The sequence below is a fragment of the Saimiri boliviensis genome, chromosome 7 (assembly GCF_048565385.1).
Source record: "Saimiri boliviensis isolate mSaiBol1 chromosome 7, mSaiBol1.pri, whole genome shotgun sequence".
Taxonomy (NCBI): Eukaryota; Metazoa; Chordata; class Mammalia; order Primates; family Cebidae; genus Saimiri; species Saimiri boliviensis.
Genome location: NC_133455.1, coordinates 1,511,462 through 1,538,025, shown reverse-complemented (window position 1 = coordinate 1,538,025; position 26,564 = coordinate 1,511,462). Strand labels below are relative to the sequence as shown.

The 26,564-nt window shown below is 46.7% G+C and overlaps 1 protein-coding gene across 3 annotated transcripts in view; it reads left to right on the top strand.

Moving 5' to 3' along the window:
* The first annotated feature begins 729 nt into the window (after positions 1 to 729).
* Positions 730 to 26,564, top strand: part of SFSWAP (splicing factor SWAP) — an 88,287-nt gene continuing 62,452 nt past the window's right edge. For 2 of the 3 annotated variants that reach the window (XM_074402010.1, XM_003937090.3), the window contains exons 1-7: positions 730 to 1,106; positions 3,729 to 3,898; positions 4,479 to 4,610; positions 9,698 to 9,783; positions 19,496 to 19,721; positions 21,011 to 21,123; positions 22,341 to 22,476. In XM_074402010.1, coding sequence (XP_074258111.1) covers positions 889 to 1,106; positions 3,729 to 3,898; positions 4,479 to 4,610; positions 9,698 to 9,783; positions 19,496 to 19,721; positions 21,011 to 21,123; positions 22,341 to 22,476 — 1,081 coding nt within the window. In that variant the 5' untranslated portion in view covers positions 730 to 888. Of the gene's footprint in view, positions 1,107 to 1,163; positions 3,899 to 4,478; positions 4,611 to 9,697; positions 9,784 to 19,495; positions 19,722 to 21,010; positions 21,124 to 22,340; positions 22,477 to 26,564 lie in introns of those variants that run through there. The other variant, XM_010347619.3, reaches the window with a different exon arrangement.

Genomic DNA, 26,564 nt, shown 5'->3' with positions numbered 1-26,564 from the left:
CTTCCCTGTCTGACTTCGAATGATTGAGCTGAAAGGGGCCGAAAGATCCTAATGCAACCACCTCGGGGGACACCGCGGCCCGGGAGGAAAGACACCCAGCAAACCGCGCTGCATTCGGGAGGCCAGTCTCCAGCCTGGGGTCCCCCTGCACCGCCAGACCGCCTCCTCCGGACCCAGGTCCCAGAGCCCCGAAATCCCGCCGCCCGCGGGGGATTTACGGCGCGGGGCCCTCTGCCGCCTCGGAAACGTTCAACGCTGGGCGGGTCGCCGGCCAGGTCCCCCAGGGACGGAGAAGGAAACGGGGCAACGGAAAAGGGCAGCGCCACCCCGGGCAGAGCACGGCCGGCCCCGGAGACTCGGACACGGCGAGGGGCGCGGCGGCCCGGGGGGGCCCGAGGCTTCCGCACGCGCGCGGGCTGCCGCCACCCGCGAGGACGCGCCCGAGCCCGGAGCGCGCCGGGCCCTCCCTCCGTCCCTCCCGCTCCGTGGCCGCCTGACTGGCCGCCCGGGAAACCGGCGCTCGATCCCACGCCGCGCTTTCGTCACGTTCCTGACGGCTGTCCTAGAAAACGGACATTAAAATTGCGCTTTCCACCGAATGCAGCAGCTCCTGTTGGGGCGACGCATCTTAGTGCAGAAATTAAAGCCAAAGTATTTTCTAGCGGCTAAAACACCTCCGAGCCATCGCGAATCTGCCGGTCCTTCGACCGGAAGTGCGGGCCCCCCTGCCGGAAGCTGCGCCTCCACCATTTTGTGGCCCGCTATGGCGGCAGTGTTCAGGTTGGGTCCGCGATGCGGCGGCTTTGACTGAAGGGGTAGGCCAAGTGGAGGTATCAGGGACGTCGTGCGGCACAGAAGAGGACAAGCCTGGACGCCGGGGACGCTGTCATGTACGGCGCGGGCGGGGGCCGCGCCAAACCCGAGAGGAAAAGCGGAGCGAAGGAGGAGGCCGGGCCTGGCGGCGCCGGCGGTGGGGGGAACCGAGTGGAGCTCTTGGTTTTTGGCTATGCCTGCAAGCTGTTCCGGGACGACGAGCGGGCCCTGGCTCAGGAACAGGGACAGCACCTCATCCCCTGGATGGGGGACCACAAGATCCTCATCGACAGGTCGGTTCCTCCCCCCACCCGTCGATCCTCCCCTTCCCTCACCCGCTTGATTTCGTCTGATGTTGACTTGATGGCAAGGACTGCAGAGAGTTTTCTGGAGCCCGTGGGGATCTGGGGGACACCTCTTCTGTCCCCACCTCTTTCTTGTGGTGTGGGGGGAAGGGGACGGTGAAACCTGCCCTAAGTCACTGGCTGGACTTGCGCGCCGCGTCCGTCGCCGGAGGGATCGTCTCTGCTCCCGCAGCCCCTCTCGACCCCTCACCCCTGTCGCTGGGCTGGAGTTGGCGACTCCGCGCGGTGAAGGCTGCCGGTGTCCGGGGTTTCCTTCTGAGCGCCCCGGGGCCTGCCGCCCGGCGGTGTCATGGGGTCGTGCGCTGCTTTTCTCCCCCCGCCGCGTTCCCACCGCTCGGTGTACTAGGAGGGCAGCCTGGGAGGCATGCCTTTATTCTTCCGAACCGCCGCACACTCAGCCGGTAGTTAGAAGCCGGACCCTGTGAGTTAGCCTTAACCGGTCATGTCCCCAGCGCCCTCGGTGGAGCGCCGCACTTTGCCGGCTTCACGTGTGACTGCCCGGAGCGGCCCCCTCCCAGGTGACAATCCGACGAGTCTGAGAGATTGAGGTAGTGAGCGCAGTTGCCCCCCAGTGTGCGGCCAGTTGACTTCGTGCGGACCCTGGCCTTGCTCTTGGAAGAGAGAGTGTTCTTAGGGCTGGTTTCACTGTCTCTTAAAACTGAAGGGTGGAGCTGGGATACAGATGTGTTGTTTCTTTTCAAATCAAACCTGCTTCAGGTCATCACTCTGGAGGGTGTCTAGCGCTTATGGGCAGCAGGGGCCTGGGATTACGGATTTCTAAAGGCGTTTGATTTGAAAAGGATGACATTACATGATGTAGGTAGTTTGCTCCCCTATTCCCTTCCATTTTTTCAGTCCCCCTTCCCCGCCTCTCTGGGTTTTGAGGTTGTTGTGGGGTGGTTTTTTTTTCTTTTTCGCCTGTTCGGCTACTTCTGGGGCCCGGACTGAAAAGCTAACCATGACCAACCATTAAACTGTGGAATAGTCTCTCCACGTGAAGACAGCCCATCGTTTGAGACCATTAAAACTGGATTCTGCAAAGCCCTGGAACATGACTGTAGGGATGACCTCTGAGCTGGCCAGAATGGACACATTAATGACCAGATAGGCCTTTTCCCATCCTTGAGGTTTCCACTTGGAGTTAGAGCTAGAAAACAAGAACTGGTAGAGGGAGGGCTGTGGAATCAGATCATCTCCGGATCTGATGGCTCTGCCCTCTGCTCAAGCGTGCTGTGCCTTCACACCTTGGTTTATATTGAATGTGTCGCCTGAGTTATCAGGCTTGCTTTTCCAAAGTGTCACTTGTGGTATTTATCATTAAAGGTTGGTAAACGATGAAGTCTGAGCTCTCTGTACAGTTTTCCTGTCATTCTGTACATGATTTGAGTTAGGTCTTCCAAAACGGGTGGGGAGCAAACGCTGCACATGTACAAGTGTAACATTTTGAATAAGAATCTACATTTGTAAGTTAAGGAGGTTTACATCAAAGTCAAATAATTTTGATATTTAATAAAATGCAGTCACTTGACTCCCATGGAATTTTTGGCTTTTTTCCTGTAAATGTCTTTTTTGGGTCTACATTAATATTTTTGGTTCCCATTACAAAAGTCAGCATTTAAAAATTAGGCAGACTTTTGTTTGTTTCTCTGCATTTGTTTTTGAAATCCTAAATCTGAGTGCTTTAAGTAAAATTCACGAACTCATTATCTGACAGTTACATGTTGACAGCATCCTCACTGGGTCCTTTATGTGAAAAGCATAGCAGAAAGTGCTCCCATTATTTATTTGGCTAAACTACTGTTTGGTCTATGCAAGAAAACGTGGATGTGTCTTCATGTATGTTATTTCCTGCGGGTATAAAGTTCGGAAGGAAATATTAATACCGTATCTTCTAATAGTTTTGCTCTGTTCCCAGTGAACCTCCTTAAACTGCATGTATATGTCACTGTTCCGATGTATGTGTGTCTCTCTATCACGTAACCCAGCACTTATTTCCTCAGCCAAGTGGCTAGGGGGCGAGCCTAGCCAAGATTTTACCTCCAATGGACGCAAGTTTCTTTGGTGAAGATCTCTCCTGAGAGTTCGGGACTAGCAGAGAGAAGCGAGGAAATTTCGACCGTTTGGTTCTTACGGATAGGTATTTATGTATTTGGTTTGTGTGAATGTAAGCTATGATATTTAACGTTTCAGAAAAAAATAATAATTTTTTGCAAGTGGCATTGAATGGTTGACCAAACCATAATGGTAAGAACTGCCAGTGAAGTGGATACCATTTTTGCTAATAATGGATTGTTTGCCTTTAGTTATAAATTTTATCTTACTGTGGAAAGGAATTTTTTAGACTTTGTTAAGATAACTTGAGTTTAAAAGTAGGTGAGATATGACTATCCAAATTAAATATAAGTCTGGGGAGAATTTTTATACTTGTTTTAATATTTCTATTTTATTTTAATTGGTAAGTATGTGTGTATACATATATGTAAAACATCACACACACACACCAGTCTAGACGTTAATTTCCTTTTATTGACCAGCTTGTTCACATTACAGATATGATGGACGTGGTCACCTGCATGACCTTTCTGAGTACGATGCTGAGTATTCCACATGGAACAGAGATTATCAGCTGTCTGAAGAGGAGGCGCGAATAGAGGCCCTGTGTGATGAAGAGAGGTATTTAGCCTTGCATACGGACTTGCTTGAGGAGGAGGCAAGGCAAGGTACTGCTCAAGACAAACTTACTTAAGCCACAAACTTTTAAAAATTTTTTAAGTATTTAAAAATTTACTCCCATTCATTTTTTATACTCACTCTTTCTGATATTATCTTGACAGTACCCAGTGGATTGGAAAAACAGGAGTCTTTGCGTTCTGAGAGGACCTCAGGATAGTTTATATATAGAGCCACAAAGAATTTTCCCAGCTTTTGAGGGCAGACTGGGGTTTGAAAAAAACAAAAACCAAACTCTCTAACTGTTCTTCTTTACCAGTATCGTATAAATAAAATCGATGTTCTTGTCTTTGCCATAACAGTCTTTAATATAGTTCTTAATCCCAAAATTTTCTCAGCAGGAAGAAATTTTCCACAAAAGACGTGTATTCAGCTGTCTGTGGGTAAACATGTACTGACAAAAGTACATATTGATAGATACAAGCGTGCATTTTTGAAAATATTTTACCTCAAAAGGAGGTTGAAAAAAATATGTTGTATGCTTGACTGATAGCTACAACTTTAGAAATATGTGAAGCTTTTCTCAGTAATTTTCTATTTTTGTTGATAAGATTCTCATTTTTATTCAAGAGGAAGAATACAAGAGGTTGAGTGAAGCACTAGCAGAGGATGGGAGCTACAATGCCGTGGGGTTCACTTACGGTAGCGACTATTACGACCCATCAGAGCCGACGGAGGAGGAGGAGCCTTCCAAGCAGAGAGGTGAGGGGCTGCCCAGGCTGCTGGTGTCAGGCTGCACACGTACGCACAGGCTGTGTGCACCGTGGTCAGGTCTGCAGGACGCGTCTCCGGCGCTCGGGATAACACGCTGCAACCACAGGAGAAGACGGGAGTGCCATTCCTTCTTTTGGTAAAACAAAGTTGAAACCTAGAAAAGGAGTGATTAGTGGAGGTGGAAAGTTGGTGCATTGGATCGTTGATTTCTCTTTGACTCAGGTAACAGAATTACTCGCTCCAGATTATTTGTTTCTAAATTGGTAACGTGTTCCTTAGTATCCTCAGGGATTCGTTCTTGAGGCAGTGAAAGAATAGGCGACATTGGGATAAGTTAACATCACCGCCCTCTGACTAACCTGCTTCTCCATGTCCCTCCACAACTGAGACAGTGACACGTGTCCAGTGGAAGGACACCTACATGGGAATGAGTTACTGCTACACAGAAAACAGCACAGGGCTTCCTGGTAGCCTTGGTACGACCTAGGGTATGCATTTACCACAGTATTTTAAATTAAAGATTTTAAATACATGCTTTGCTGGATTAACATGGGAAACTTTGAATATAAAAAGTAGAGTGGCTGAAAAAGCTGGGCTCATGTAGTGTAGACACACATCCTTAGTCATCTCAGTAGGCGCCGAGAGCTTCACTGCCATAGCGCCGCGTCATGGTCAGTCATTAGTTACCAATAGTGGCAACATGGACCTGACACGTTGAAGATGAGTCCCTGTATTCAGGATATTCTGTTTAAAGCAAAGGAGAACGTTAACTTTGGGAACTGATTCAAGTGTTTAGTATGGTCAATTGGAATTACATCAAATGGAGATTTAATTGTAGAACTAATCTGTTATTCAGAACTTCATTGGTTTCTCCTTAAGTAACACTTTTTTTATCTTTTTAAATTTTTTTATTATAAAATATACAATAATTTTTTTAAAAAGAAATGGGGTCCCACTGTGTTGGCCAAGCTAGTCTCAAACTCCTGGGCTCAGGTGATCCCACTGCCTTGGTCTCCCAGAGTGCTGGGATTGCAGGCCTGAGCCGCCACATGCAGCCCAGTAACACATCTTTTAACAAGTGTGAAGCAATTATAGCGGTTTAGTATTAAAGCAAAATAATGTCTGCCCTTCGGTCCTGTGGCTGCACTAGGGTTCTACCCACCTGCACTCCCCAAGGGCTGTGACCCTAATGGAATAACGGGATGTGGGGCAAACACCCGCACGGGCTTTCTGTTTGCCTCCCTTTAGTCCTCCTCACTTTGTAGGCACAGGAATTACTGTTGCACAGTTCTGTTTTCTGAGCTTGTAGAGAAACTTTCAAGTGTAGTTTTAATTGTACTGTGTTAACGCTAGTTCAGATATTTAAGACTTTTTGCATTGACTTTCAAACCTACCCATCCCTCAGAAGTTACGATGCACTTGAAATGTTCTAGCAGGTCTAAAAAGTAAACACCCATTCGTTTATCTGGAATAAGCTGTTCTTTCCAGGGTTCTGGATTGTTCTGACTTTGTTGTCTTATCTCTAAACCACATACATTAGTTTGGCTTTGTGTCTGTGGTGTTTTTTATCAGAAGGAAGGAGTGGTTACTATTGCCACTTCACAAATGAAGAGTTGAGATACAGTCAGCTTATCAGGTCCACATCTGTGGATTCAACGGACCACAGATCTAAAATATTTGAAAGAAAGTAACAAAGTTTTATTGGAACACAGCAAGGCTCATTTGTTTACCTGTTGTCTGTTGCCCCTTTTGCACTTCAGCAGCAGAGTTGAAGAAACAAAACAGACTGTATGACCCATATCTTTGGCCAAAGATATTTATTAATGCTCTTTGGCATTTTATAGTTTGTCAGCCCCTATGCTTAGATGGTGGACCATTGTCTCGGTGTAATTATTGGGCTACATGATGTTGAGTTTGTTATGATTATTGAATTTTGAGGACTTCGCATGACTTAGTTTATTTTCTGAGGATTCATTTGCTTTCCCCTTAACATAAAGTTCTCTTTAGTATTTTACGATGTTACTTCTTTTCATTCTGTAGTCATGTTTTCAGAACATTGCCTTATGTGATAATTAATTTTCTTAATGGATATTGGCCCACATAAAACTTAGAGCTTGACATTTTGTTTAACCTGCATTAATATTAATATAAAACACCTAACACACACACACACACACACACACACACACACACACGTGCACATTGTATTAGAATCCAGTGCCACTAACAACCACTTTTAATGTCACATTCTGTTAAAATAAAAAAATTTTTTTCCTGAGCCATCAGTATGTCTACAAATGTCTTGATTTTCAAAATCATTCTGTTGTTTTTTAGTATTTTGAAGCCTTGTGACATTAGCCAAAAGCATCCACCATCTCTGTGATCTTTACTATTTTCAGCCAAGTTTCTATCCTTTGGGTTTTCATACTTTTTCATCATTATTCTATATTCATTTTTTTCCTCTTTTAGGGGACTAACCGGGGTGGGGACAGGCCCTCGCTATATATCCATTTTTTAAGCAAGAGATTATTTGAATTTATTTAAATCTGAGTTTGTATTGCAATGGTTGGTTTTTATTTTGTGCTACTAAAGCTGTTTTTGTAAATAAAGCTATTTATATAAGAATAGAACAAATCTAACCCATCCATCCCAAAAGGATATGTTAGAATGCCTTTATTTTTGTGAACAATTTAACGTTAATGAAAGGCTATTTACATAGACAATGTTTTAATCATTTTTTCCATTTTAGGAAAACATAGTAAAAGTTGTCTTTTTTAATTAATTTTATATATATATATATAAAAAATTGCATTTTTGGTTCTGGTTCCATGTGAAGAACATGCAGGATTGTTGCATAAGTACATACATGACAGTGTGTATTGCCATCACCTATATCTAGCATTTCTCCCCTTATTATCCCTCCCCAACTCCCTACCCACCACTGTCACTCCCCTAGTCCCCCCCGCCCACAGACCTCAGTGTGTGATGCTCCCCTCCCTGTGTCCATGTGTTCTCACTGTTCAACACCTGCCTGTGAGTGAGAACATGCAGTGTTTGATTTTCTGTTCTTGTGCCAGTTTGCTGAGAATGATGGTTTCCAGGTTCCTCCCTGTCCCTACAAAGGACACGAACACATCGTTTTTATGGCTGCTTATTTTATTTTTTGGGACAGAGTCTCACTCTGTCACCCAGGCTGGAGAGCAGTGGCACAATCTCAGCTGACTGCAACCTCCACCTCTCGGGTTCAAGCGATTATTGTGCCTCAGTCTCCCAAATAGCTGGGATTACAGGTGCCCCCTACCACATCTGGCTAATTTTTGTATTTTTAACAGAGACAGAGTTTTGCCATGTCGGCCAGGCTGGTCTCAAATTCCTGACCTCAAGTGATCTGCCTGCCTTGGCCTCCCAAAGTGCTGGGATTATGGGTGTGAGCCACCATGCCCAGCCTTAATTTTTTTTTTTTAAGGCAGTCTTCCTTGGACTGTAAAAAGTTGTATTTTAAAACACACACCCCTGCCTCATTCGCAAAAAGATGTTGAGAAGGCACATCTGCTGCTTGGCGTTTTGCCAGTAGAAAATCTCTGCAAACCAGTGTTTCTGATATCTCCTAATTACACTGGGTCATTTGGTTACTGAAGCTGAGGAGCAGGATTGCTAATTACAGGGAGCTTTTAAGCTCCAAGGGACTCAAACAGAAGTGGATGGGACAGTGTTAAATAACTGTAACTGAATAGGAACTGTAATCAACTTGTATCTGATCAGACCAGAATACCCAAGTTTTATGTGCCAGGAAACTTCCTTAAAATTGCTCCTTGATTTCACGGAATGAGGCTTGACAGGAGATCTTTGCAAGTTATTGATTGCTTCAGGAGCCTTTACTGTATATGATAGAACATTTATTTTGATGAAGATTTAAGGTTTACTTCTTTAATGTCATCTGTTTTGAAATAAGAATCTCAGTAGACCATTGAAATCCTTAAAAGTGTTAGCTTTTTAAAGTTTGCTGTGATATTTTTGTACATTTCACTGTATCTTTTCAAACTGGTAATCATCTGTGTTTTTGAGGTATACTTAGGTACCTTAGAATACAGAAAGTTACAATGTGTAGTACCTTGTCTACCACGTAGCAGACAAATGTTTGTTAAGTAAATGGTTAATGAATAAATAGAAATGGAAAATTATTGATTATTTTTGAAAGGCAGTTTGCTTGGGTGGGGGAATCTTGGCAGTTATGCCCAGGTAGTTTACAATTCAAAGCTGAAAATCAGTTGTCTAGGAATTGATTACCTTGTGTTGTGTTATGCTGTCAGGAATCCACAGAAGTAGTTGGAGAGCTACCTTAGTGACAGCAGTTAAATACATACATACCCGAAAGAGAAGCAGAAGGGGAAAAGGAACACGGATTGAGTACCTGCTAAGTGTGGAGGATTGTGGTAGAGATGGTCACATAGGTTATCTTACCTAAGCCCCACTCGGCCCTGGGAGTAGAAGCTACGACTCCTTCACGGCCTATGAGGAAGCAGAGAGGAGCAGAGACATTTAGCAGAATCCTGGAAGCAGCAGGGCACGGCAGGGCAGGGGTTTAAACTGCAGCTACCTGTGGACAACACAGGTCTGAGTTGTGGAGGTCCTTATATGAGGAATTTTTTTCAGCCAGATAGCAGATTGAGGGATGCGAGACTCGCATAGATGGAGGGCCAGCTTTTTATATGTGTGGGTTCAAATGGGCCAACTTTGGAATTTGAGCACATGTGGATTTTGGTGTCTGCAGGGGCCCTAGAACAATCCCTTGCATATACCGAGGGAATACCATGCACTCTGACCCTATACACACTCCTGCTGCACCACCGCCCCACCACCGCCATCTCTCCTGCCTCATTTGGAATTTTGTAAAGTGAGTTCCACTTTATGTGGTGGAGTAGAAGAGAAAGCTGAAAATGATTTCTAGAAGTAATGACAGAAGGTAAAGAAGCAGGGACAGCCAGCCAGTCACATGCTTCCGGCTTGCTGCCTGCTGTTGGCAGGTGCCTTCCTCCCTGCATTGTTCTGAATTTTTACATTTTCTTTTTATGCAGAAAAAAATGAGGCTGAAACTTTAGAGGAAAATGAAGAGCCCTTCGTTGCCCCCTTAGGATTGAACGTCCCGTCTGATGTGGAACTGGTATGTGTCCTTCCTCATGAGCACTAGCTGTCATCGTCATTTGTCCTGATCCAGTCTTGTTTGTGAGAAAGCCCAATAATGATTACAGCTGCTTTTCAGGCATATTCTGCTTTAAAATGGCTTGTAAGTTGGTGGAGAAAAAGATCACACCCTACTTATTTTCCTCCAATAAAAAGAGAAGAATGGTAGCGAAAGAACTCTGCTGGAGCATCAGGGACTCGGGAGTTGGGTGTGCTTCAGAGGTGATATAGTTGAATTCCCAGATTTTACTAGCTTGGAAAAACTAAAAATCAATGGCAAGTGGACTGTTAACCACACAGACGTAAAAGCACTCTTGCTCGAGAGAGAGTTGATTTCAGTAACATTGCTTTGTTCTGGCTTTTTAAACTGTGATTTTCGTGGGGACTTCATGTCACATTTTCTTGGTGGTTTTCTGTGTTGTGATCAGGTCCCTGAGGCATCTCCAGGCTGCCCTTCCACTGATGAAGAGGAATTCCACCCTGGTTTTCCTCTGAGGGCTTTGCAGCCGGTTACTGTCTGTTCAGCATTGACCTGTCCTGCTATTTCAGTTACATCACGTTAAATTAAGTTATAACACGTGTTAAGGCCCCAACCAGGATTTTTTTCTTTTTTCTCCTGAATATTCATTGAGGGATTTCTATATTCCAGTCACTGTGCTAATCTGCTTTTTACATATTATCTTACTTAATGCTAACAGCCCGATAAGAGAACTGCCGTTACTATTTCTCTCGAGCAGATGAAGAGACTGAGATGTAGGATAGTCAAGAATTTGGCTAATAAATGGTGGTTGGGAACCATGGTCTTAACTAAGATGCCATCGTCAGTCCCCATGCCCGATGGGATGTTCGTATGTGTACCAGGGAGCTTCAGCGTCTTGTCGCTGCACGTCTGTACCTGGGAAGGACTCCAGTGTTCACGCGCAGCGGGGAGTTTTTTCTTGGACATTCCCTAACTGGATTACAGGTGGCACAGGTGCAAGCGTTCGGATGCTTGTTTGTGTCCCGCATCCTGAATCCACGCTGCATGGTGGGTGCTGGGGAAATGCCACACAGAAGGAGCGTCTCGCCTTGCCTCTGCTCTCACTGTTGGCACTCTCACGTCGTTCAGCATGAATTTGATGGTTCTTGCCTTTTATTTTTTTTTCTTACCCTTCATTGTATGATGAAGTGTGATATAAAAATAGCCCTTGTAATTCCTGCCTCCAGTGCATTCCTTCTCTTCCCTTATTCATTTACATATCCTCTCCCTCTCTTTCATTCTTGCAAATATGGGTAAAATAACGTTTGGATTTTGCCTAGTGTAGTTACTACTTGTGTTGGTCTGTGCTTGCACAGCTATGAAGAAATACCTGAGGCTGGGTAGTTTGTAAGGAAGAGGTTGAATTGGCTTGCACTTGTGCAGGCTGTACAGGAAGCCTGGCAGCTTCTGCTTCTGGGAGGCTTCGGGAAGCTCGGGGTCACGGAGGAAGGTGAAGAGGGAGCAGGCATGTCTTGACTCATGGCCAGAGCAGGAGGAAGTCAGGGAGGTGCCACACACTTTTAAATGACCAGATCTTACCACAGCTCACTCTCTGTCTCCCACGGGAACAGCACCGAGGAGATGGTGCTAAACTCTTCCTGAAGGACCCACCCCCATGACCCAGTTAGCTCCCACCAGGCCCCACCTCCAACACTGGGGACAACAGTTGGACATGAGATTGGGGTGGGGACACAGATCCAAACTGTATTACTACACAGGTGTGTTTCTCTGTTTCTAGTGTTGATCATTTTGCTGTAGTAAAGCTGAAGTTACTCAAAGATTTGATATCCTAAGACTTGTATTAATTTCTGTGTATTGGTATACGTTGTATTCCAGCTTGTTCTGAAATATGCTTATTATGCATGAGAGACAAATGAAAATGAAGCTTTAAAGATCACAGTTGCCCCATTTTGATTAAATACTAAATGTTCCATCTCTATTTCATGCTAAAAAGTTTATGTCAGGTTGACTGGAATTTTACTTGTTTTTAGTGTTAATTATTTTTGAATTTTTTATTCAAATATGAGTATAGAGGTATAAGAGAATTTTTCTTGCCTTCATTTCTATTAAAATATTTCATGGCTTTGTGTTCTCAGCCAAAATAAGCATCGCTAAGCTCTTAACAGTCTTCCAGAATCAAACGTACTTGTCACTCACTGGAGAGCAAAATAAGTCTTAGTGTGTGGTGACTTGCTATCTTACTCAAGTTTCTTCTAATGATCCATTTTATAAAAGGCCTCCTGAGTAGAGAGTTGTTTTGACTCTGTGGAAACAGTGCTTGACTGAGTCTCTCATTTGCGTCTTTCATTCACTTTATGCCAGTGTCAGTATTTCATTCTCATAGTTACTGTGATTTTTTTTTTTGGCAGTAATTCATTGTGTAAGTTATACACTGTGGTGTCCATGTCGGTGGAGAAAATGTAGAAGACGGAAGTGTCTGCGTCATCAGTTGTTTTGGTGACTAGGCCTCAGAATTGCTGACTCGTGTTTAAGTAGACCACTGCCGCCGCAGGGGCAGGGCTTGGTTTAAGTCAGCCACAAGGGAAGGTTGGAGTGGTTGGTAAAGACAGCAGGTACTTCAGGAGGTTCTTGGTTTTTAAACTAAAATGTTGGTTTAGAACCTAATGATAACAGGTTCCCTGAGGCTTTTGGATGAAGAGTAAGAAGTCGTTAGAAATTATGGCACCCCAGGCTGGGTACAGTGGCTCACACCTGGAATCCCAGCCCTTTAGGAGACTAAGGTGGGAGGATCACTTGAGGCCAGGAGGGACTAGGCTGGGCAACATAGTGAGCTCCCATCTCTGCAGACAAGTACAAGTAATAACCCAGTGTGGTGGTGCGAGCCTGTGGTCCCAGCTACTTGGGAGGATGAGGTAGGAAAATCACTTGAGCCCAGGAGGTAGAGGCTGCAGTGAGCTATGATTGTGGCACTACATTCCAGCCTGGGTGACAGATCGATACCCTGTCTTAAAAAAGGAAAATACTTTTTTAAAAATAAGAAGCGATGTCACCCAGAGTTGTGTTCTTCCTCCTGCTTGAGACACTGGGTCCTGCTGATCCTCGCCCTACCCGTGGTAGACTCCCACGCAGCTCTCCTGGCCCGGAGGCCAGCTGAGCCTCTGAGTTCAGCCCCTAGGGTGGTCATAGAGCTTTGTTTTCAGCTTTACAGAGTGATTCCATGTGCACATTTTTATCTTCCACGGGACGTCAGGATCTGTTTCTTCATACATCGTAGCCCGGCATCATTTGTGCCAACGTGGCACGTACTGTTGCTGTCCCTTTCCTAGGGTCCTGCCCAGGGTCCCCACCCCGGGCCCGTCCCCCATTGTGTTTTGTTGTGTTTGGGTCCGTCGGGCACTGAGGCAGTGGCCGTGGGTGGGAGGTGGAGAGGCTGCTGCTCAACCTGTCCTCTCACCCGCCTCCTCTCCTGAGTCTCCGGAGCAGATGGTGCCCATGGGGCTCTGAGCCACAGGCTCAGAGGGTCTCACCTGGCCTGCCCGTTCTCTAACACTTGACTCACCTCCCGAGAGCGTGAGGACCTCAGCAGCAGTGGTCGCCGTGAGCAGGACGCCGCAGTTGCAAGGGAAATCTGCTCGCTGCAAGTCTCCCCCGCTTTCCTCCTGTGCCCACATTTTATGAGCAGGAGAAAAGTGGGGAAGGATTTGATAGTTGCTGTTAGGTGCAACATTTACTTTGTTAACGAATGATAACAGAACCAGCCTTTATTGAGCACCTGCTATGGACCAGACACTGTACTGTGTGCTTCTTTAGGCATATCTCTTCAGTTAATACTGAAAATAACTCTACAGGCCAGGTGCAGTGGCTCACGTCTGTAATCCCAGCACTTTGGGAGGCCAAGGTGGGAGAGTCACTTGAGCCCAGGAGTTCGAAACCAGCCTGGGCAATATGGTGAAACTCCGCTTCTACAAAAAATTTTTTAAAAAAATAGCCAGGCATGGTGGTAACATGCCTGTAGTACCAGCTGCTCAGGAGGCTGAGGTGGGAGAATGGTTTGAACCCTGGAGGGGGAGGTTGTAGTGAGCTGATATGATACCACTGTACTCCAGCCTAGACAACAGGGCTAGATCCTATCTCAAAAAATAAAAAATAAACTCTATGAAGTAGATATAGTTGCTTCCAGATGTTAAGATTTGGAAAGTTAAAAGTAACTGTCCTAAGTTAGACGTGTGAGGGTCAGGCCTGGGGTTCCAACCATTGGACCGACTCTAGAGCTTTAAAGCACTAAAGTTAAGCTTTATCAGATCTTTGCAGATGAGAGCGTTATTTCATCATAATTTAGGTAGTATGTGACCATGGAAAGTGGGTGTGGAGGGAAGAAGTGTTGATTGATTCTCCCACTGCTGTGGAGTGATTGGCCAGGACTCCTCGTGTCTGATGAACGTGAGCTCTTGGTCCTCAGTGTCTCCTGCAGATACTTTCTCACGGTGCTTTGTCTTGTAACTGATCACACAACTCTCCCTGCAGATACAGAGTGGCATGTGTTCCTCTGTTCCTTATCGCTTCAGGATTTTAAAGCTTATTTTGGAAGACTTTTCCCACCCCCAAGAGTTTGAAGATATTTTCCTATGTTTACTGCTAATATTTCTGTATTTGTATTTTTGCCTTTGAATTTTGACTCAGTCTGATACTTACTTGGGGCTCTGGGCAAAGCTGGTGTTTGAGTTTTTTCTCCCCAATCCCATGAGGAGAGGGCTGGCCCCGCTGCCCCTGGGGTTCCTTGCTAAATAATTTCCCTTCTTCATGTCCTACCACCTCCTTCCTGGTCCCTCGATGGGTCTGAGCTCAAGCCTTTTCCAAAGCTCTTAGGAAACCTTACATTCCTGTGGGTTTTCTGACCTGTAGATATCTTAATTCCCTCTCCCAGTGCCTCCTCTGAAGTTTGAGTTCATATTAATGGAATTTTGAAGGAGGGGGAGCGGTGTTAGCCCCCTGTCGGGGCTCCATCAGCTTTACTAAACAAAAGCCTTCCCCGTTGGATTTCAGTTAGAAAAACGTTTCCTTTCCTCAGGTGTTGTAACGTATGCATGTTTATATGTTGTCTGTATTTTTTAAATCTCATTGTTTAGTAGGAATGATCATGATATTCTTAAATGGAAAACAATTTACCTAAAGTCTGCATAATAAAGAATGGTTTTTTCCAAACTAGATACTTTTTTGTTTTGTTTTGTTTTGTTTTGTTTTTGAGACAGAGTCTCGCTCTGTTGCCCAGGCTGGAGTGCAGTGGTATGATCTCAGCTCACTGCAGCCTCCATTTCCCAGGTTCAAGCGATTCTCCTGCCTCAGCCTCCCCAGTAGCTGGGACTACAGGCACATGCCCCCATGCCCAGCTAATTTTGTGTATTTTTAGTAGAGATGGAATTTCACCATGTTAGTCAGGATGGTCTTGATCTCTTGACCTCATGAAGCACCCACCTTGGCCTCCCACAGTGCTAGATTACAGGCGTGAGTCGTGAGTCACCGTGCCTGGCCCTAAACCACATACTTTTAAACCTTATTCAGGGTTGGTAGCCAACCTATGTTCATAAGATACTTTGTTTTTTTTGTAAAGTTACCTCCTCATTGCTTTCTAACCATGGTAGTGGTAGTATTATGTAATAAATGGGCCTATTTTTAAGAAATTTTAGACCAACAAGTTGGTTTGGTCCATAAAGAAAGCCTAAACTGGGAGTATCATATTTTCCTTTAAGGATCGTTATTATGAAGCAGTCATAATTATTGATGTGTTTGTGGAATATTCCGTTTTAACAATGACTAGCCAGAGCCACAGAAAGTCCAAGTTGTGATCCACATACATGCAGTGGGCCTTTAACATGGAATTTAATTTATTTGGGGATTAGTGAATAAGTTTAATTGTAGACATTTATCCTTTTTAAGTGTGAAGGATGTTATTAGTTCAAAAATTAAATTAGAGATTAAGCCGTTTATATTTTGTGAAGGATGAAGCCCTGAATTCTTAGCCATCCATTTTTTTTTTTTAAATTAATTTATTTACTTCAGGTGCATACTGTATCTGGCATTTCTCCCCGTGTTATTCCTCCCCACCCCACCCCCCACCCCCCACTGTCTCTCCCTATCCTCAACTGCCCCCAGTGTGTGATGCTCCTCTCCCGGAGTCCACATGTTCTCGTTGTTCAACACCCACCTATGAATGAGAGCATACGGTGTTTGGCTTTCTGTTCTTGTGTTAGTTTGCTGAGAATGATGGTTTCCAGATTCATCCAAGTCCCTACAGAGGACACAAACTCGTTTTTTTATGGCTGCGTTGTATTCCATGGTATATATGTACCACGTTTTCTTTGTCCAGTCTATCATTGATGGGCATTTGGGTTGATTCTATGGAAGTCTAGTATTTCTTTCTTTTTGAGACAGCGTTTCCAGTCAACACTCAGAAACAGGTTGTTCAGTTTCCAAGTGGTTGTGTGGGTTTGTGTGTGTTTCTTGATCCTGAGTCCTAGTCTGACTGCACTGTGGTCTGACAGACTGTTTGTTATGATTTCTGTTCTTTTGCATTTGCTGAGGAGTGATTTGCTTCCAATGATGTGGTCAATTTTAGAGTATGTGCAATTTCGTGCTGAGAAAAATGTATACTCTGTGGATTTGGAGTGGAGCGTTCTGTATATGTGTATTAGGTCCACTTGGTCCAGCTCTGCATTCAAGTCCTGGATGGCCTTGTTAATTTTCTGTCTTATTGATCTAATATTGACAGTGGAGTGTTGAAGTCTCCCACTACTATTGAGTGGGAGTCTAAATCTCGTTTTAGGTCATTAAGAACTTGCTTTATGTATCTGGGTGCTCCTGTGTTGGGGGTGTATGTATTTAGGATACTTAGCTCTTCCTGTTGGATTGATCCTTTTACCATTATGTAGTGTCCTTCTTTGTGTCTTTTGATCTTTATGGAAGTCCATTTTATCAGAGACTAGTATTACAACCCCTGCTTTTTTTTTTTTTTTCTTCATTTGCTTGGTAAATCTTCTATCGCTTTATTTTGAGTCTGTGTGTGTCTTTGTATGTGCGATGGGTTTCCTGAATACAGCACACCGATGGGTTCTGACTTTTTATCCAGTTTGCCAGTCTGTGTCTTTTGATTGGAGTGTTTAGGCCACTTACGTTCAGTGTTAATATTGTTATGTGTGGATTCGATTCTGCCATTTTGTCACTGGCTGGTTTTCTTTCCCGTTAGTTGACTCATTTTCTTCATTGCATTTTTGGCCTTTGCCAACTGGTTTGCTTTTGCAGTGACTGGTACTTGTTCCTTTCCATGCTTTCTTTCAGGGTCTCTTGTAGGGCAGGTCTGGTGGTGACAAAAATCTCTCAATAATTCCTTGTCCATAAAGGATTTTATTTCTCCTTCACTTATGAAGCTAAGTTTGGCTGGATATGAGATTCTGGGTTGAAAGTTCTTTTCTTTAAGGATGTTGAATATTGGCCCCCACTCTCTTCTGGCTTGTAGGGTTTCTGCAGAGAGATCTGCTGTGAGTCTGATTGGCTTCCCTCTGTGGGTGACCTTGCCTTTCTCTCTGGAGCTGCCCTTTGCATTTTTTCCTTCATTTCAACCCTGGTGAATCTGACGATTATGTGCCTTGGGGTTGCTCTTCTTGAGGAATATCTTTGTGGAGTTCTCTGTATTTCTTGGATTTGAATGTTGGACTGCCTTGCTAGGCTTGGGAAGTTCTCCTGGATAATATCCTGGAACATGTTTTCCAGCTTGGATTCATTCTCCCCATCATATTCAGGTACACCGATCAAGCGTAGATTAGGTCTTTTCACATGATCCCATATTGCTTGGAGGCTTTGTTCATTTCTTTTCACTCTTTTTTCTCTTGTCTTGCCTTCTCTTTTTTTTTTTTTTTTTGAGACGGAGTTTTGCTCTTGTTACCCAGGCTGGAGTGCAATGGCGCGATCTCAGCTCACCGCAACCTCCGCCTCCTGGGTTCAGGCAATTCTCCTGCCTCAGCCTCCTGAGTAGCTGGGATTACAGGCACGCACCACCATGCCCAGCTAATTTTTTGTATTTTTAGTAGAGGCGGGTTTTCACCATGTTGACCAGGTTGGTCTTGATCTCTTGACCTCGTGATCCACCCGCCTCAGCCTCCCAAAATGCTGGGATTACAGGCCTGAGCCACCGTGCCCAGCCTTGCCTTCTCTTTTTATTTCATTGAGTTGATCTTCAATCTCTGATAGCCTTTCTTCTCCTTGATCAATCTGGCTATTAAAACTTGTGTTTGCTTCACGCAGTTCTTGCGCTGTGTTTTTCAACCCCGTCAAGTCGTCTATGTTCTTCTCTATGCTGGTTATTCCAATTAGCATTTTGTCTAACTTTTTTTCAGGGTTTTTGGTTGCTTTGCATTGAGTTAGAACATGTTCCTTTAGCTCAGAAATGTTTGTCATTAGCCACCTTCTGAAGCCTGTTTCCGCCAATTGGTCGCACTCCTCGGTCAAGTTGTGATCCTGTGTTGTTGAGGAGCTGTGATGCCGAGAAGGAGAAGAGGTGTTCTGGTCTTTGATGGTTTCATCTTTTTTGTGCTGGTTTTTCCCCATCTCTCTGGATTTACCTGGCTGTGGTGTCGGGGAGCTGCTTGATGAGGTCGCTTGTCTGCCCAGGAAGGTCAGGTTTCTGTAGTTCTCTAACATCACATTCCTATGTAAATTCTGCTGTGCAGTGTCCAGGCATTGCCACTCCTCCCAAGAGAATTCTATGGCCACATCCCTAAATGTCAGTGGTTCCGCTGCACTCAGCACCCGATTCTGCACCTGGCACCTAGCTCTGCCGCATGGCTCCCTGGAAGGCCAGCCATCCATTTTTAATGAGAATAATTGCCAGTTTTATTTGCCAGTAATTTCCTCGTGTTAATCTCTTTGTTGATACTAAAGGTATCTTAGATGTGTGGCTTTCCGCTTTTGGTCTAACAAGGTTCATTTGTGGGCAGGAAATGCTGAGCGCATGAGGTCGTCAAGGTGACTCCTTAGCTGGTGAAGGGATGAGGGAGGGCTTTGACAATGGAGAGAACTCACCTGGAGTCTCCCGTCTGCTCTGGCCAGACCATGCCTAGGTGGTTTTCAGCTTGGGACACTGCCTTTAAGTGGAAATGGCAGTGAGCCAGGAACTGTGCAGGGGTGAGGAACAGGGCTCAGGTGCAGAAGACAGACTTGGCCTACTTTTATGGCTTTTGTTGGATGTCCAGAGGGTTGTGTTGTAAGAGGGAGCCTCCAAGCTGGGAGAGCTAGTCCTCGCAAGCAAAGGGAAAGAGCAGTGATTCTGATGATTGAGAACCATGGAACGTGTACCGTGTCCCTAGAAAAATGCTTCTATGTAAAATTTGTGTACACAAAGGATTCACAAACCCCCTGAACCCCATCATAGCTTAAAGACCCCGATATATAGAAGGATGGTGACTGGGTGCAAAAAGAGGTGGCCTCCCTGGGTGTATACCAAGGTGGCGTGGCCTGCCTCAGTGGGCACGTTTTCTCCCCTGCAAAATGCTTTCAAGATCTGGAGACAGGCAAGTCCGAACAGCCTGGGCTCTTCCAGCTTAAAGTCTCTTATCTCTTAAGACTGACAGTAAAACCAGAGTCATTGCTGCATCTTAGTGAAATCACGTGGCCAGTGGACAAGAGGACACGTGGGTGACATGAATGTGTGTGTTTCCCATAGCCGCCAACTGCCAAAATGCACGCCATCATCGAGCGCACGGCCAGCTTCGTGTGCAGGCAGGGAGCGCAGTTTGAGATCATGCTGAAGGCCAAGCAGGCCCGGAACTCGCAGTTTGACTTTCTGCGCTTCGACCACTACCTCAACCCCTACTATAAGTTCATCCAGAAAGCCATGAAGGAAGGACGCTACACCGTCCTGGCAGAAAACAAAAGTGACGAGAAAAAAAGTAGGTACAACAGCATCTGTTCCGTCCAGACTGCGGGCCTGTGTGGTGGGGACAGCAGGCGGTGGCTGGTTCTGGGAAAAGCATAGAGACGCACGTTCTCACAGATGCGTGGGCAAAAGCCAGACTAGAGCTGCTAGCATGTGTCTGGCATCCCCCCGCTGAGACGTCATCATCATCCTGCTGGGGCACCTTTATTCAATTATTGGTTGGTATTTTATACGTAAATGAAATATCATTGAATATTGATGCTGTCAGAACATAATCATCTGGGTGGGAAACTGTTCCCCACGTTTTGCCTTCTTAACATTTCATAGAGAAAACTGTTCCATCCCCTGTTGGATTTTTCATGTACCATAGTGTTCAGGGCCATATGGCACAATTATACATGGCCACAAAAATGAACATTTTTACTTGGATTATCTGTTTTAAGCCATGTTTTATAATGGTGTCTCTATTTTGGAGTTCTTACTGCAAAAGCCAGCTGTATTTTGAATAAAGATGGTATTTTGACAAGTCTATTCATATATGTTTATATGTGTATATATATCTTCTATTGAATTTTTTTTTAATTGGAGACAGAGTCTCATTCTTGTCAACCAGGCTGGAGTGCAATGGCATGATCTCAGCTCACTGCAACCTCTGCCTCCTGGGCTCAAGTGATTCTCACACCTCAGCCGCCCAAGTAGCTGGGATCACAGGCACATGCCACCATGCCCAGCTAATTTTTATGATTTTAGTAGAGACAAGGTTTCATCATATTGGCTAGGGTGGCCTCAAACTCCTCACCTCAGGTGATCTGCCCACCTCAGCCTCCCAAAGTGCTGGGATCACAGGCATGAGCCACTGCGCCAGGCCCTTCCACAGAATTTTGTTCTCTTCAGCCAAAATCGGTTTTAAATCAGTTGTGTAAATCTTATTACAGACCTCATCTTCAGGTTTGTTATAGGTTTTTTTTTTATTTGTCACTATTATTTTACTTTTCATAAATCAGTACAGTTTTTGCCTTTTTAAAAAGAAAAAGAAAAAAGAGCATACCATGCCTCAGAGCGGCTGGTGCAGGGTGCTGGCAAGGAGTCTCAAAGTGGCTAAAGGTCGCAGTCATTACTGTCTGGCCTGCTTCTGAACAAGTTGGGCGACTGGGGAAACTTTTCCAGAAGTGCTTTCTGGACAGATAACTAAGAAATGACTTATCTATGTTGGCCTTTGGTTGCTTCTAAGTTTTTGCATAATTAATTTATACCTTTTTTCTCACCATACACCAAAGTCTTCAAACGTGATTTTGATTTCAGAATCAGGGGTCAGCTCTGACAATGAAGATGATGATGATGAAGAAGATGGGAATTACCTGCATCCTTCTCTCTTTGCCTCCAAGAAGTGTGACCGCCTGGAAGAGCTGATGAAGGTTTTTATCTTATTGTTGAACTATATTTTTAATGCCACAACAAAACTTCTTCTCATGTAATTTTGGAAAATAAGAAGCGTGTCATTCTTGTGTGTTGTATCTTATTTTATCATTGAGGTGTATCTGCACTTTTTATTTTAGCTGGGTGACAGAGCATCTGTTTCTTTGGTTTCTTACCTATCTTATAAACTTCGTGAGCATTTGCTTATGATCATTTGATCATTCTATGACAGTTTCACTCTCTAAGATACTTAGAATAAGTAGAATGTTGGTTAAGACTTGAAAATCGTTTCATTGTCTGGGCGAGTGTGGTGGCTCACATGTAATCCTAGCATTTTGGGAGCCCGAGGCGGGTGGATCACCTGAGGTCCAGAGTTCAAGATCAGCCTGGCCAGCATGGTGAAACCCCATTACTACTAAAAATACAAAAATTAGCCAGGCATGGCGGACACACCTGTAATTCCAGCTACTCAGCAGGCTGAGGCACAAGGATTGCTTGAACCTGGGAGGTGGAGGCTGCAGTGAGCTGACACCACGTGACTGCACTCCAGCCTGCGAGATGGAGTGACTGTTTCACAAAGAAAGAAAGAACATTGTTCAGTTGTGGTTTCATTACAGAATTGGATTTATAAGTGATCAGGATATATGCATCTTCAGGTGCTCTCCGTCACAGATTGTTTTTAAATAAATGTTTGCGCTTCTGATCTTCCCCTCCTGTGCGGAGAAACTGCTCAGCACTATCTTGTGGTTGATTCACACACTCTGCCATTTGCAACATGAAAAACTGGAGTCTACTTGATTCAAGCATCTGGTTTTCAGCAGTCGTGCAGTGTGGGTGACCTTTTGAGGGAATGATTGCTGATTGATTGGACTGGAAGAACCATTGGTAATGAAAATCAGAAACTCCTATAAGGAAAGACAGTTTCAAGTTTTGCATGGGGTTAGACATTCCCACTTTCAAACTGGTCTTGATTGTTCATCTGTCATCCTCTTGGCGGTATTTCGGAAATTGAAACCCTGTGTTCACTCGGTTCCTCTGAGAGTTACGGCCACCTGGTGCATCTGTCCACAGCTAGTTAGGACCTCCTTGGGTGCGTGCGAGCGTGTGTGTGATTTCAAGCCGTGTACACTGCGTCCTGGGGTGAGTCTTGTGCAGCAGAAGAGCTCTGCACGGTTCTGAATCCCAAACGCTCAGCCTGTGTCTTCTCTGTCTCCAGCCCTTGAAGGTGGTGGATCCAGATCACCCCCTGGCAGCACTTGTCCGTAAGGCACAGGCTGACAGCTCCACTCCCACCCCACACAGCGCAGACGGTGCGCCTGTGCAGCCCTCCCAGGCGGACTACGCAGCAGACTGTGAGTACTCACTGTGTGTCTCCTGACCTGGGTTCAGCTGCCTGTGACAGAGCCAGCTGCAGGGCTCTAAACCCCAAGTGTTCTGTCCTCCAATGTGACAAGCATGGAAGCAGGCAGCCCAGAGCCAGCTGTGGCCACAGGGGAGAGTGCCATGCGGCCCGGTGTTGGCAAGATGGCTGCCCTGCTCCAGCATGAGCTTTGTGTTCCGAGAAGGAGGAGGAGGAGGACCAGCAAAGGTAGCTAGCTGGTTCTTCCCACCTTCCTTTCTTTCTTTTTCTTTTATTTCTTTTGACAGGGTCTCACTCTGTCACCCAGGCTGCAGTGCAGGGGTGGAAGCATGGTTCACCACAGCCTTATCTCCCATACTCAAACAATCCTTCCACCTCCACCTCCCTAGTAGGTGGGACTACAGGCACTGTAACACTGGGCTACTTTTCGTTTTTTGGTAAAGATGGGGTCTCACTGTGCTGCCCAGGCTGGGCTTGAGCTCCTGGGCTTAAGCCGTCCTCCTGCCTTAGCCTCCCAAAGTGCCAGGATTACAGGCGTGAGCCACTGCCCCCGGCCCTGGCTCTGCCCTTCTCTAAAGATCTCCCACAATCCATACCTAGTGGCTCCCCCTACCTCAGAGGCTAGTGTGGTGTCACGTGGTGTCCCCACCTGCAGCGGAGGCTGGGCAGTGAGGCCTCCATTAAACACATTGCTGCCCTAAACAAAGTCAAGTGCTGTTAAGAACAGGGAGAACAGGGGGCACATAGTTTTGTCTAACACGGTTGCTTTCTTTAAAAAGGCTCACAGCCGGCCAGGCATAGTGGCTAATGCCTATCATCCCAAGGCCGAGGTGGGAGGATGGCTTAAGGACAGGAGTTTGAGACCAGCCTGGACAACATCGGTTGGCCATGTGCAGACCCTGCAGGGCGAGGCAGGACAGTGGAGCCAGCTGAGAGCAGCCATGCTGGGACGCACAGCCTCCCCAGGTCTGGTGGGAGCACGGTCTGAACCAAGGCATGCAGAGGTGGCATTGTAGGTCAGAAGGCTGGGCAGATTCCCAAGGGTTCACCACAGGGCAGCCAGAGCCCACACACTTTGATTTCTCCCCACCTGCTGGTGGCTCCCAATACCCCCTGGTGAGCCATGGCAACCGACATCCTCTGCGGGAACTCCAAGCTTACTCTTCAGGCCCCAGCTGCCACTGCCCCCCAGGCACTGACAGCACCCCACCCCCATCCTCCTAACCGGACATGCTCTAGTGAGGGTGCCACCTCCTCCCTCAGTACAGTGCAGTTGTTTTGAAACTCGTTGTCTCCCCTCTTGACACAGCAAGAGTGGTGGACACACACGTGAGAGTAAGGCAGCTGGGTGCCGGAGCCTGCTGAGAGTGTGAGTGTCTGACGTTGGGGTCTATGGGTTTTAGACACACACTCCTGCATCAGCCATAGGGGCAGAGCCCTCAGCATAGCGCCTGCAGCCTCCTCACTGAGGCAGCATTTAGGACCACCACCACCACAATCACCCATCTGGGATCAGGAGGGTGAGAAGGTGGGGCAGGTGTCCTCATCCAGTTTCCAAGAAGAGCCAAGAGCTAGAACCTGGGATCTAAATCCCTGTAAAACCTAGCAGAAATCAGCGTAAACCTGGACTCAGCCTGTGGGGCAAGTGGCTGTGGCATGGCAATAGTCAGGTCCTCCAGCACCACGCGAGCCCGGGCAGTGCGGCCACTGCAGAGGGAGCACAGCCCAGCGCCGTCAGCGCCTCCTCATCTGCAGAGCTTCTGGGGCTCCCAACTCCCATGCCTCCCTGCTCACCATCTTGTTGCTGCCCTTTGAGTGTCTTGTTCCGCCTGCCTTCTGCTTCTGTGTGCTGTTGAAGTTTCGTGCGCGAAAGTCCCTCCTGACCACGTCTTCACCTTCCTGGGTTTTCTGTGAAGTCGCTGTGGAATTTGGGGTCCTGTGTGGCGGGTCGTTGGCAGTTGCAGGTGGAGACGGCAGCGATCGCTCCACGCAGGTTGGTCATGATCAGGGAACTGCCCGTGTTGCGTGCGTGACTACTGTGTGGGTATTGGTTCGTAATCAGTCATTGATAGCAGCATTTATTTACAGATAGAGTTCAAGTAGGGGGCGAACCGGTCATCGTTTTTGGGTTTAGTTCCCATGTGTTAAAGTTCAAGATAGTAATTTTATGTTCATTATTTGTAGTTAGGTTACAAAAGTAACTCGACGTCAGGTGATCCGCCCACCTAAGCCTCCCAAAGTGCTGAGATTACAGGCGTGAGCCACCGCACCTAGCTGCGTTGCTATTATACTTAAGTAGCAAAGTAAAATCAAAGTTCATAGAAAAACTGTGATGTTTGAAACACTGTGACACAGAGGACAAGCGCAGCCTGTGACGTGACCTGTTTGTGGCAAGCCCAAGCCTGTGCGGCTCTCCCAAAGCTCCTCCTCTCAGAGTGCTGCAGGGACATCGCTGAGTTGCTTGGAGAAAAGACCCTAACTCATGGGCTGCGTGCGACGAGCCTTTGTGAATGTAGTGAATGGCGAAATTATGGCTTCAGCCAGCTCAGAGGAAGGTTTGGGGGCCCCTTTCTGTCTTGGGCACCCGCAGCCCTGCGCAGGAGAGCTTGAGCAGAGTCAGGTCTGCGGGTTCTGCTGCCCGTGGCTGCCCTGGCTTGCTCCTCTTCCTGTGATGTACCCAGTGTGCTCACAGAAGTGTTGTCCCGTGGGGTTTCATAGCAAGCCTGTTATTCCCGTATCTCTACTGTGTGATTTTCCATGCTCTGGGCATGCATGGCCTTGCCTCTTAAACAGCCAGCTTTCTACAGAAGAGGCACAGCCCTCAGGGGCATTTAAGTCATTTTCAGAAGAGGGCTTAAATGGTGGACTTTGCACTTGGGGAAGTACTCTAGGGGGATGCTGGAGAGAAAGCTGTCCGGAAAATTACTAACATTACTGGTAACATGTTGGGGGACTCCCAGCTGGGGTAAACCTGGGGCCCTGTGGGGTCTGGAAAGGGGCGGGGATAGTGTTGGGGAGCATGTCACCTTCCACAGCACCCAGTTACCTGTCTGAGGACAGGAGCTGTATGTGAGGGAGGAGACGGGGTTTAAAGCATGCAGACACTCATGCCCCATGATGAAAGCAGAGCTCTGTGACCGGCATTCCGAACCACTGCCAGCCACGGACACCGAAGACGAGACAAGGACGTTTTGGCCACTGACTTGAAACGTGAGCTCTGTGAGAGCAGGCTGGGGGTGATGCAGTCTCCCTGGGACTTACTGGGGAGGTGCATATTATCAGGAGCGCCTCACCCTGTGAGAACTTTCGTGTGTGCGTCTCTGCCGTCTCCTCCTCCCGTTCCTGACAACGTGGAGTGAGGGGTGGACTGGCAGGTCTGTAAGGCGCCTTTCACATTGAGAGTCTCAGGAGTCTCAGTCCAGCGTTGCAGGCAGTGGCCGTTTATTGTTCTACGGGGACATCTCACGATCATAAAGCACAGCAGGCATCCTGAGAGCCAGGCAGCGACGCCTGCACTGCCCCAGCGCTCAGCAGGGCTGCCTGAGCAGGGCCTACTGTGGTTCTGGAGGCTCACAGACTGCAGCTGTGTTCCTGAAAAAAGGAGGAGGCCTCTCACAGCATCTGTGACAGCCCAGAAGGAAATAAGCGGTCTATACAGTCCCCTTGGGATAGGCACAGAGGACCCTGCGCTGGGATCCCAGCATTGGTGAGGCGGGGGTGCCGGCAAGCCGGGCGGCCCCGAGGTGCGCAGAGAGTGTGGCCGGGCTGACCTTCCTGCCGCAGTGCAGCCTCCCCAGCCTGTGCTGCCACCTGCCCCTCCACTCCGCATGCAGCTTCCTCCGCCAAGGCATGGCCTCCAGGTGACCTACCTCCTAGATACAAACAAGACACCAAACATACACGGGAACCCTGAACTCGGCGCCCTGTGTGTGACCTGCCCCCATCATCCAGGAACTTTGCTCCTGGCCTAGGTGAATGCCACTGCGTGACACAGACCCGACAGCTCAGGTGACACGGACACCTGGCACAGAGGCCGGGGAAGCATCAGAGCCTCTGCTGTGGTGGATGCTGGGTGGAAGG